This window comes from Chrysochloris asiatica, unplaced genomic scaffold (genome assembly GCF_000296735.1).
Source record: "Chrysochloris asiatica unplaced genomic scaffold, ChrAsi1.0 scaffold00194, whole genome shotgun sequence".
Taxonomy (NCBI): domain Eukaryota; kingdom Metazoa; phylum Chordata; class Mammalia; order Afrosoricida; family Chrysochloridae; genus Chrysochloris; species Chrysochloris asiatica.
Window position 1 is genome coordinate 617741 of NW_006408712.1, and position 13170 is coordinate 630910.

The window sequence follows — 13170 nt, forward strand, 5'->3', positions numbered from 1 at the left end:
TATCACATAATTAACAATAAAACACTAAAAATAAATAAATAAATAGGCACTTTCGGGAAAAATAAATAAATAAATGAATAAATAAATGAATGAATGAATGCAGGCAGGCTTTGGAGAAGAGGTGAAATTAGGGAATCTGGTCAAAATAGAATCTGTTCTTTGTGATTGAGGTAATGGTAACCTTTGAGTCATTCCTGTTTAAGCATCTAGGTTTCTGCTATAACATCTGTTGCCATCTGCAGGTAACAATCATTTGTCTTGGAGTCTGCTGTATATTTAAGAGTAAACATTTGTTAAAAAAGCAGAAAATAAAGAAAAAAACACCAGCAGAAATAAAAGGAGAAATGGATAAATTGAAAACTATGATGCGACATTAAACACACAGGGAAAATTAATCTTTTAATTATGTTTTTCTACAAACTTTTTGTAACTCTCTCAATAACAGAAGATAATCATTAAGAAATTACTAAAGATATCAAAAATTTCAACTTATTTAATAAACTTGACTTAATTGACACACATAAAAATGTGCCCAACTGTAGAGCAGACCTAATCTCTGCCACTGTACAGGGAACATTTATAAAGCTAACCATTAAATCTGCTGAGCAGTCTCAACTAATGTCAAAGGACTGAAATGATTCAGAACATCAATCTCTGATCATTACACAAATTAAGCTAGAAAGCAAAAATATGAAGATAATCAGAAAAGCCCTATAGACTTAGGAATTAATGCAATTTCAAACAATGCATGGGTGAATGTAGAAATTTTGAAAAAGTGATAATAAAAATATAGCTCTTGCTTTGTGAATACAGTTAAAGCAGTTTTAGGAGGAAATAACCTTAAATATATACAAGAAAACAAAAGAAAAGGAGGCTAGGGGTTGGGAATCAATGAACTAAGCTTCCATGTCAATAAATTAGAAAAGAAACGGCAAATGAAATCCAAAGAAAAGTAGTAGGAGGAAAGTAATAATAAAAGAGGAGATCAACAGTCACAAACCAGTTTTTTGTTTTTTTTTTAAAGTCTGGTGAGTACCTTTATGAGATGAGAGTTGGTTAAAAATTTCAAACTATGTTTCAAAATCCAAAACCAGCAAAAGAGAATACTGGAAATACTGCCCAAATAAAAATAAAAACCTTTCACATGTCCAAGAGAAAACAAAGAAAAAACAAAACAAAAATTAAAGATGACATGATTATAAAAATATTTGCAACTTTATCACAGACTTGTTGTTCTTAATTGCCACAAAGTCACCTGGAGGTATGACCTCACGTCTATGAGGAGAAAATGGTAGCTGGTGCTGAGTTATCTTTGAGCATTATACTGGACAATGTATTGTGTTGTGGGCCCTAAGATTTTCATTGGTTGGTTTTTGGGGGTACATAGCCAGGGCTTTCATCCTAGTCTGTCTTCATCTGGGAGCTGTGCTAAAACCTAGCCACCAACGGTGACCCAGCTGGTATCTGAAGTACCAGTGGCAGAGCTTCTAGAATCATAGCAACACGCAAGGCACCACAGTATGACAAACTGACAGACGACAAACATCCCTAAAGTTTCTACAAATTGAGAGAGTAAAATTGTAAAAGACCAAAGAAACCTACAGAACATGGGCATGAGATAAAGAAAGAGAGAGCTGTTAAGTGCCATCGAGTCAGTTCTGATTCACAGCAACCCTGTACAGGGTTTCCGAGGAGCAGCTGGTGGATTTGAACCACTGACCTTGAGGTTGCTTACCCTACAGTGCTACACCAGAACTCCAGATCTGTATTAGGTGATTGCTATTTATTGTTAGTGCCATCAAGTCAGTTTCGACTCATAACGATCCTGTATAGGGTTTTCGAGGAGCAGCTGGTGGGTTTGAACCACTGACCTTGGGGTAAGCAGCTCAGTGCTTATCCTACAGCACTATGCCAGGGTTACTGAGATATAACTCACATATCATACAATTTACTGAGATATAAAAACCAAACACACACACTGCCACTGAGTTGATTCTGACTCAGCAGCTTATTTGGTGATATTTTCCAAGTAAAACAAGCCAGTCTTTTAAGTACAATAATAAACTGAAAAACCTTTGCTCAGACTAATCAAAAAAAAAAAGAAAGCACAAATAATTATCAGGAATGAAAAAAAGGGACGTCTCTAAAGATCCTAAGGATATATATACTTTAAATTTATAACCAGCATACTGTAAATAGCTTTTGGCTAAACATTTAAAAATTCTGACCAAAAAAAGTTTTAGAAAAACACTGCACTAAAATAGAAAATCTAGGTTGCTGTTGAGTGCCATCAAGTCAGTTCCAACTCACAGAGACTCTGTATAGGGTTTTTGCTGCTTTAAATCTTTGCAGGAGCAGAAAGTCTCATCTTTCTCTCGTGAAAATCTCGGTAGTCCTTATATATATTAAAGATTTAAGTGTCTAATAATTACCTCCCAACACACACAGAAACTATTCCAGGACTACTTAAGAGTCACAGATGAATTCCATCAAACATCCTGACAATAACAAAAGGAATACTTTTCAACATGAGGCAGCATGACCCTGAAACCAATACTTGATTTCATTACAAAAAATGAAAACTGATATAATCCACAATAAAACATTTAAAAAAAAAAAAAAGAAAAAAGAGGGAACCTATATCCAGAGGGTGTGGAGGAAGGTAGAGTCTCCACTGAGTAGGTATCCAATCTGTCTGGGCGGGGCTGATGAAATGAAACGCAGATAGTTTTCTTGATTGGGTGATGATACATGGAGGGGATTGTAACCATGGCAATGAAATGATATACGACAGGATGAATGTAAAACTAATGTTCTCCCATGTAAACTATCACATAATTCACAATAAAACATTTAAAAAAAACAAAAAACAGTGTGTGTAAGACGATAGAGGCCCCATTGAATAGCTGAATATAGTTTTCATCTTGTCTAGATGGGTCTGGTAAAAAGAGATGGGGATAAGATTCTTATGATTCAATAGTGAGTAATTGTTATCATGACTGATTGCGACTGTCACAATTGTAAAGGTAGAAGTTTTATAACAAAAATGGGAGAGTAGTTAATCTTACAGTCCAGAAACAGAGGACCCTAGGACCATCAAGGGAGAAGAGCACAAGCAGAAGGCAGGACCTTATCCAGAGAAGCAGGGACACCAGAGTTGGAGGCAGTGGCAGAATTGGGGACATGGAGAGAGGGAGCAGCTGAGGACTCTAGATTCATGGAAAAAGAGGGACTAAGAGCTGGCAGCCAGGAGGCAGGCTAGAATGTCCTAATGGATTTCCAAGACTGTAAATCTTTATAGAAGCAAACTGCCATGATTCTCCTGAGCAGCAGCTAGTGGCTTTAAATTACAAATCTTTGTTAGCAGTCTAGTGTGCTTTAATCACTGTATCAGCAGGGCTCCTGTATTTTTGACTAACCCAATGCCATTAAGTTCACTCCTACTCATAAGCAACCCTATAAAACAGAGTAGCATTATTCCTTAAGGTTTCCGAGACTATAACTCTTTAAGGGGTCAGACAGACTTGTCTTTCTCCCATGGAGGGGCTGGTAGGTGTGAACCACTAACCTTGAGGTTAGGAGTCCAATGTTTAATGATGAAGCAACCAGGGTTCCCTGTATTCATAACTAAAGATATTTTTAAAAGAGTGGAAAGAAGGAAAAAAATTATTAAAATTTTAAAACCTGGAAAACAATTAGACATGTGATCAGACAGAAGAAAAGATCCTAAGATGATGGTGGAAAAAGCCAAGAATCAATTTACAAGGTAAAACCACACAAAGATTAAAAACTGACATAGCAGTTTTAGAAATAGGGTTTGAGATGAGGTTAAAAATAGGAGGACTGACTGAAAGTCTGTTTAAGAAACAGTTAATTCAAACTTCTTTTTTCCATGTAGGGTACAGAGAGGATTTCTGGGCAGGGGAAACCGGGCGCAGTTGTTAAGCAAGGGTGCCTATGTATAACATGTATCAGAGTCAATGTACAAATTACTGGGCACCAAAACTCTCCAGTCTTTTATTGCCACGGGACTTCCAAAAGGCTGGCAGTCAGGTCTCTTCACCTTTTAAGTCCGAGAGAAAAAGAATCTTTTCTGGGAAATAGGACCAGCAGAAAAGGAAAGCTCTAAAGTTACTGAAATTGTGAGTTCCATACAAATGGTTGACTGAGCTAATCTTACACACTACCCACAGAAAACTTCCAATCAACATTTTAATGCCTTCGAAAAGATGTGAGCTGAATCACCAGGTATTGATGAAGTCTAACATGAAACCTGCAGTCAAAACCCAAAAAACAACAACAAAAAAAATACAGACAACAAAGATATGCAAGAAAAACTTTAAAAATGTTATTACATTATAACTATTCATGGCATTAAGAGGAACAAGAATAGGAAGTTATAAATAGGAATAAAGAACAAAAAGAGAGCTCTTAAAATTAAAAATATAGTAAAAAGGAATACGAAATTTAGTATAAGAATTGAAAAGTAAAATTGAGAAAATCTCTCAGAATGTAAAACAGAAAAAGTTAAAAATTTTTAGAAAATAAAACTGAAGATAAGTCCAGGGAATCCCATATCTAGATAACAGGGCTTTTAGGAAGAGAAAACTTCACTGAACTAAGTTTCCAAATGAAAAAAGTAAAATGGATAAAAATACCCGTACCAACCCACAACATCATGAAATTGAAGAAAACTGGCAGGGTGAAAAAAAAAAAAAAATACCACAAGCTTATAGAAAGGCAAAAAAGAAAGAAAAGTTTCAAATAAAATACCAAAAATCAGAATGGCACCAGACTTCTCAAGATCAACTCTGAAAATTATAACAATTGAACAATGTCTTGAGAAGTCCATGAAACATTTTCAAACAAGAATTCTATATCCAGACAAACTATTAAGTATGAGAAATAATTTTCTATATATTCAAGATTTTAAAAATTTCTTATACATTGATGATCTCATGAAGTTGGTAGAACACACACTATTCATGAAAAAAGAGGAAGTATAAAATACGATCCAGGACAAGTTCAGAAAAGCATGAAGAAAATGTTAAGAATGGCAATAAAGGGAGAGCTGCATATGCTAAAGAGTCAGAGCAAAGATTCAGTTATCTAAACTAAATAAATGAAACAATTCCAAGAGAGACTTTTACAAGATGATTATGCTATAAGACTCCCAAAGTCTTAAAACATTTGGAGACTCTGTAGATGAATTAGTGGTAAGTAAGCATAAAAACAAAGCAAAACAAACAAAACAAGACAACATACATCATCAAAAAAGACAAAAAGCTGAGCAGGAAGAAAAAGAAAACACAGAATATAATGCATGACTCAGCAGTGACGAGAACTTAGATATTCATAATGATATAACGCTGAATACCAATCTTAACAAAAGTTTACATAACCAAACTATACTGGTAGCCTTGGTTGTTGTGTGCCATAGGGTTAGTTCCGACTCAAAGCAACCCTGTATGATGTTTTGGGGTTGCACATTTCTATGGGAGCAGAAAGCTACATCATTCTCCTGCAAGAACAGCTGGTGGATTCAAACCACTGACTCTGAGGTTAACAGCCCATCACATAACCCACCATGCCACCAGGGCTCCAGGAAGCTGGTTAGTGTTTATCTAATGGAGCACAAGAAGAAACTAAGTAAAATCATTATCTTCCATCACAGGAAATCAAAAGATAAGGGTCTAACACAGAAATATCAAGAATCAGGAATACAATATGAAGAGGTGGTAAATACCTAAAGAAGCAGCTAAAAGAATTAAAAGTAGTTTCCTTGGGAGAGCAGGTGACAGGAGTGGGAGTGAATAACTAAGAGCTATTTAGATTAACGATAAGCACTGTAGAAGTGCTGGATTTTCCAAACTATGCACTTGTATGAACTTTTATAAAAGTTAAAACTAAATTTTAAAAAATGGTAGAACACTTACCAATACACTTTTCTTGCTTTCTGAATAGAGGTAACAGTTTGGACTTCTTTTAGAGTTTGCTTTGTTTTCTTTTCTGCTGATTTGAATGCCTATTTTTAAGAGTTTTAAAAATAATTTTTTGTTGAGAATTTATTTAACAGCAAAGTAAATAAGCAATAAACTTTTGAAAACATCAAACTAGTACTCTCTACACCTTGACACCACCATCTCCCACACGGATGAAAATAATGTAGAAGTACTTCTTGCCTTAAATTTTAAAGTAATTTAAGTCAAAGATTCACTACACCCAAATGTTGCTCAAGACTTACAAATGAAGAAGAGCCTCATTCAATATCACATATTTACTGGTGCCTACTATGTACCAGGCTATGGACTAACTAGATGCTGGGAATACAACAGTGAATAAAACAAAGCTCACATCCCACCGAGGTTATAGTCTATGTGGAGAAAGAAATATTAAACACATAATCATTCAAATAAACATATGGCAAATTCTTCTAAGTATACTATTAAAGTATAATGTTGTTAGGTGCTGTCAAGTTGGTTCTGACTCATAGCAACCCTGTGTCCACAGAACAAACATTTCATGGTCCTGTGCCAAGCTGACAACTGTTTCTAGGTTTGAATAGAAATATAATAAGGAAACCAAATTTATGTATTTATGGTCAAAGAAGGTAGCACTGAGGAAGTGGCTTTATGCTGCAGTCTGCAAGATCATCGAGCCAAAGAGTTATCAAGGAAAGAATGGGAAGAGTACTGTAAGCCTACAGAGAAGGCCAGCTTGACTAGCAAGTGATGATCACAGGATAAAATGTCATGAAGGTCACTCCAGGTACTAAAGAATCTCTCCTAAAGATGGCTAAAATCCTAGTGGCTGGAACTTAGCAATGAACAAAAGAAATAAAGACTATTTTCATGCAACCTACATTCTAGAGGGAAAGCAGACAAACATCCAAACAACTGTATGTTGTGGGAAGAGAGTTTTTTAAAGAAACAAAAGAGTAAAGAAAGTGGTTGAGGTTAGTGTTATTTTAGAAAGCGTGGTCAAGAAAGGCCACCTGACAAAATATCTTTTGAAAAGATGTATGAGTGATGGGAGGGACCAACCATGAAAACTTCTGTGGGGAGTGCATCCCAAGTAGAAACAGGAAGAGGGCAGTGTGCTTCATTGTTTTAGGTACAAACACACTTCAGGGTAGCTGGAAAGGTGTGTGAAAAAGAAAAGCAAATGATGAGATCAAAAGGGAGTAGATCATGTAAGATTTTGTAGATCAAAAAAGCACTATGAGGCTTACAAGCTTTCAAGAGGGAACCGAGATCCAGAGGGCATGGAGGAAGGTAGAAAGAATCTCCAGAGAGTAGTATCCCATCTGTCTAGGAGAGGCTGATGAAATGAAATGCAGATAGGTCTCTTGTGATACAATAGTGAGTAACTGTTATCAGGACTGATTGTGAGCATTGGAAATGTAAAGGTAGACGTTTTATAGCAAGGAGAGGAGTGATTAACTTTTCAGTCTAGGAGCAGAGGTCTCTGGGACCATCAATGGAGAAGAGCGAAGAGAGGGATCCTACCCAGAGAAGCAGTGATGCCAGAGATGGAGGCAGAGACGATGACGTGGAGAGATGGAACAGCTGGGGACTTTAGATCCAGAGAGGGAGTGGGGCTGTGTGCTGACGACCGGGGAGCAGGCTTGTAGTGTATACCCTTTGGTTGGTTGATGATGCATGGAGGGGATTATAACCATGGCAATGAAACGATATATGATAGGATGAACATAAAACTAATGTTCTCCCAGGTAAACTATCACATAATTCACAATAAATACAGCATGAAAAAAAAATAAAAGTACTATGAATTTTATTGAATTAAGATGGGAAACAATTGAAAGATTTTGAGGAGAGGAGTGAAAGGACTTTACTTTAGATTTACAACGACTAGTAACACAGGTGCTGTGTAGAGTACAAACTGTAGTGAAAAAAGTTGTAAGATCGAGACCCAGCAAAAGGTTATTGTTACAGTCCATGTGAACACAGGGGATGATAAAAACCATGACCAGTAAAAATTGAATTCTGAATATATTTTAAAAAAGAGTCAAAAGAATTTGCAGATGGACTGATTATGGTTTATGAGGGAAGAGTACAGAGTAATGTTTTTGGTCTGAGCAAAAGGTAAGAATGAAGGTGCTACTTACTGAGATGGGAAAGACTGGTGAGAAGGTTTAGGGAAGAAAAATAAAACATTGGAGATACACATTAAGTAAAACTAAGTTTGAAAGCTTTTCTGAATTAGAAAATCCATTTAAATTGAAGAAAATTCAGGCCACTGAATTAAATCTGGGAATACCAATTTTCATTCTAGGAAATAAAAATACCTTCTCTGCAGCTTCAACAGTCTTCTGTGTTTTCTTAGCAGCATATCTCTTGTGATCATAATACCTTGAAAAACATATTTCTCTTTAATTTTAAGCAATATATTTATTATTTTTGTATTATGTTTAACTATGTGGTTGTTGATGTTAAGTACTGTGGAATCAATATCAATTCATAGCAACCTTGTATAGGGTTTCCAAGGAGCAGCTGATGGGTTTGAACTGCTAAGCTTTTGGATAGCAGTCTAGTGTTTATCCTACAGTGCCATACGAGGACTCCAATATACACAATATAGTATATTTTAAGCACTGTAACCAAAAGGGAGTGTATATACAGTAAAATATTTTCCTTAATATCCATAATACCTTCACTGACTTACTGCAGTTAACATTTTACCTAAAATATGTACTTAAATGACTTACTTTTTGGCATTGGCATATGCTGACAAGCTGAGATCAACATCAATAAGTAAGGGCTTATTTTTCTGAGGCTTCTGTAACTGTTTATTCTTTTGCTTTTTCTTTTTTCCTTTTAGTAGTTCAGCTTCACTTTTCTCAACACTGATGTCACCATCAACATCATCTTCCTCCTCTGATAACAAGTATGGATTTCTATTAAAAATATTCAAGTATTTCACTAAAGTCAATGACCTCACATTTAAAATTTTTTCCTCAATGAAAGTAAAAATGATTTACAGTAGTTTGTATTTTAGTGTAAATTAACTTTTTTCTTTGTCTTCAAGGATAAGATTCCAAATGTACAGGAAAAAACAACTGAAATGAATACAGTGAACATTAGTAGCAAGATGAAGATAAGCAAAGCCAAACTTACCTCAGCAGCATCGTAACATGATTTGTCTGTAGCTTTAATTCTTTGATTGCATTTGCAACAGGATCTCCTTGAGCTTGAGCTTCCTTCACAATTAACCCAATTTCTGTCCAGTCTATCTGGTTGGCTAAAGCACTTCGAACCACTTGAATGGCTCTGTCAACTATCTGTAGGTTCATTTCTATGAGCTCGCCTTTAAGTTTATCTATTTCCTTAAGAAATGAAACACATTTACTATATTGCTATTGAAGTTACCATTTTTTTAAAACAAAGTATATCTGGAACATCTGAATATAATACCTGAGCCTGCTGAAGAGCTTCTAGTCTGTTTTCATGATCTTTTCGGACATTATCTAATTTCTTCAAAGCTTGTTTTTCCTTTTTTGACAAAAGAGATTATTTAAAAATTAGACTCTTATTTTCTGACACCTTCTTTTCCTTACTTCCTGAAACTCATCCACTTCTACTTCTGACCCCTCAATGCTACCTTCTAAGTAGCAAAAGTTCCCCATATTCCACTCCTGCAGACTTGTCCTACCACAAAACGTTGCAAGCTCCAAAATTACCTCAGGCCCACTCACCTACCACTATCTACATAGGACAGTATTTTAAGTTATAATGTATGTAAGACGTTATATGTAAGAATGCATCTCCTAAAGCTTTGTGTTAATTGTACAGGTAGAATTGAAGACAAAAATGTCAAGTTTGCATACAAATGCATTTCTGGAGTGCATGAATTAACCAAAACAGCGTCATTTCTAGTGTTTTTTAGAACACTATTTTTCTTAAATTACTAACACAAGGGCTCATGGAGTTATTTGACTGGTATTTAAGTATACATAATTTACATTTATCAGTCTGGGGGTATATTTTCTAACACTAATAAGAGCATTGTCAATTACTGAGTACATGAATGTTGGATGAAATTCATTAAAATACTTAAGAGGGGCCTTTTCAAGACAGAGGCATAAACTGTTTGTGGGCCAGCCATGCGGTGCGTCTGCCTGTGTCTACTGGGTTGAGTGTCCAATTTTGCAAAATCGAATAAAGAAAACCTCTCTCTCCAAAAAAACAAAAAACAAAACTACTTAATGTGGTGAGAGCAAAAGAACCCATAATCATCAAAATAATTCACAAATATGCTAATAGAGACATGGGGTTCAAATGTTCTGCTTAAGTATTGTTTTTTTTTTTTTTTAAATAAGGTAGGAAAATGAAACAATTCCCATAATTTCTAATTTTTACAACACAGACTTTGAAAGATTTTAAACACACCTTTTGGTTTAACACGTAAGAGTGGTTTAAGCATACTAAAGAGGCCAAGTTTAAAAGTGCAGTTTGAAAAAAATAAAACTACACAACACAGCTTATTTGTGCAAATGCACTTATTTGTACAGAAAAAAAAAACTTTACCTCCCTCTTCAGACCTATTTAAAATCCCCCCAGAATAGTAATTCCTTAGTGGATGTGCTCGTAGTATTTTGAGTCGTTTTGTAAAAGTAAATCATAAACCCATTGCCATCAAGTAGATTCCAACTCATAGAGACCCTAGGGTATAAATAAATACAGACCTCACCTTCACACTGGTAGTTCCCTTACCAGAGAATGTCTATATACTAACACAGCTATTAAGGATATACTTTTCAACAATGAGATCCCCTGGAAAGACCAGGGAGTTCCCAAGCTACTACTAAAAGGTTGCACATGAAAAGCATTCTCCACCTATCAAGTCCCACTAAGGATAACTGGTTTAATGTAAATGTTTTAAATAATACTAAGCACAGTGGTTATGAATCAGGCTGTGAACCGCAAGGTCAGCAGTTCGAAACTACCAGCTGTTCTGCAGGAGAAAGATGAGCCTTTCTGCTCCTGTAAAGATTTACAACCTTGGAAACCAACACAGGGTCGCTATGAGTCGGAACTGACTCCATGGCACACCACCACCACCACCATACCTGTTGTAAAGCTTTTAAGTCTATTTTCTGACCTTCTATCTTGGAAAAAAATTCATCCACAGCCTTGTTAAAAAAAACAAAACAAACAATAACTAGCTGGAAAAACAAAACAAAAAACAGTCTCTACTCCAACTTGCATATTCCATTTGTCTCTTTTGTTTCCTAATACTAATAAAAACTTGAACAGATTCAGTAAATATGTATCTATACAGTATTGAGAATCAAATAAAGAAATTGACTTAAGTTCATATTTTTTGTTCTTTTTCTTTAAACAAAGTAGCAATAAAGAAGTTTCCAACACGGTATCTCTGATACATTGATCTTTAATTCTCAGATTCACAGTGATTGCAAGAAGCAAATTTATTTTAATTTAAGAAATGTATCATGCTAATGAATTGTTCAAAAAAAAAAAAGAATTAGAAAACCCACCTTGTCAAATGATTCAAATTCTATATGTGGACATTGTGAATGTTGAGAAAATAAGAAAGGATGAAATTCCTCATACCTGTAAAACATTTATTATATCAATTCAATAATACTAATAAATATCCAAAGCAAATGGACTAATGCCTGCATTCTTACGTGAGTATGTCTTCAACTGGTTTATCTATCTCCAGGCTTGGTTTTATTTCTCTTTTCTGAATGATATAGCCCTAGAAAAATCCAACAATAAAGTTAATTTTATTTGTAAGTAACGAATATTTACTTTTCACTATTGAAAATAATTTTATTAGTTCCATTTATGAAATTATTCTAAAAAAAAATCAGGTGCATCTATCAATTTTGTCTCTTTTCATATAGTAAGAAATGTTAGAAAATACTGGCTTACTCATAGACAAAAACAAACATACAAAAGAATACAGGAAATGAAAATTAGTGACTTGATAATGTAGCAAGAGTATACATTTACTTTTTGCTTTTACTTTTCCAATTTTTACATGATCTATAAGAAAAAAATATTAGAAAGCCAAAAGCATTTTTACTTTAAATAAATTAGCACACACACACAAAAAAGTCAGCATTAGGTTCATTTTTGGTAGCAAATTTTAATTCATTTACACAAATAGACAGGTAAATGTGAATGGAATTTAGCTATAATTAATTGAACTTTCCCCCACAGGTTATAAGTAAAATTATATCTCAAAATAAATTAGAAAAGCACAAATAAGATATGAAGTAATTCAGAGAGTGTTCTCCTATTGGTGGGAGGCAAATCATTAAACCTTTGAAAAGTGTTTACAAATTCAGATGTACTGAAAATGAACTTTTCTGTGGTGGCAATATTAATGACACAGTACTTTGTATAAAAGATAATTTTTAAAAACTATAAATGAACAGAAAAATTTTAAAACTATTCAAGCTTCTAAATTAGGGCAATTTTCATACAGCAACTCTACAATGAACATTTAAATTCTGAAGACCTAAGTAAAACAGCAACAAATATAAATGGTGCTACCTTTCCACTGAAGTTGAATGTTGTTTTCATATAGTCTTCTGCTTTCTGCAGACAAACAAGTACTTTTTCAATATCTGATGAAGAAATAAAAAGAACAGCAATCAAGAACAAATCAGGCATTGTTAACCAACTATGTAGAGCAAAAGAAGTTTATGAAACAAAACAAAGTATTGAGAAAAATCACATCGTTACTTTATGTTTGTAATCAGTATATGCAAATAAATGTATGTTTTGGTTAGCCTGTGTCCCATTAGTTTTTACTGAAAAATCCGTCTTTCTCCCCATGATACATAAGTTACCTTGTTCTTAATGCTAAATTGTCATATATGTTTTGGCCTGATACTAAATTCTTTCTTCTGTCTATTCTCTAAAAAAGTACTATATTAATTAATGTAACTTCATAGTCATTTTAATCAGTGAGCCATTCCCAAATATTACTATTTTTCAGAGTTTTCTTGAAAAATTTCAGAGGCTTTTGCTTCATATATATATATCAGATTGTTGTTGTTGTTGTTGTTAAGTGCTGTGGAGTCAGTTCTGACTCATAGCGACTCTGCACAGGGTTTCCGAGGCTGTAAATCTTTACGGGAGCAGAACGCCTCATCTTTCTCCCGCGGAACCACTG

The 13170-nt window shown here is 34.6% G+C and overlaps 1 protein-coding gene across 2 annotated transcripts in view; it reads right to left on the reverse strand.

Annotated features, from left to right (window-relative positions):
• The window catches only part of NEMF (nuclear export mediator factor), a 73352-nt gene that overhangs the window by 37471 nt on the left and 22711 nt on the right, over nucleotides 1–13170 (reverse strand). For both annotated transcript variants that reach the window (XM_006872331.1, XM_006872330.1), the window contains exons 8-16: nucleotides 12546–12619; nucleotides 11672–11742; nucleotides 11519–11594; nucleotides 11090–11152; nucleotides 9435–9512; nucleotides 9138–9346; nucleotides 8729–8917; nucleotides 8309–8372; nucleotides 5937–6025 (exon numbers count right to left, since the gene is read on the reverse strand). In XM_006872331.1, the coding sequence (XP_006872393.1) occupies nucleotides 5937–6025; nucleotides 8309–8372; nucleotides 8729–8917; nucleotides 9138–9346; nucleotides 9435–9512; nucleotides 11090–11152; nucleotides 11519–11594; nucleotides 11672–11742; nucleotides 12546–12619 (913 nt within the window). The remainder of the gene's footprint in view (nucleotides 1–5936; nucleotides 6026–8308; nucleotides 8373–8728; nucleotides 8918–9137; nucleotides 9347–9434; nucleotides 9513–11089; nucleotides 11153–11518; nucleotides 11595–11671; nucleotides 11743–12545; nucleotides 12620–13170) is intronic.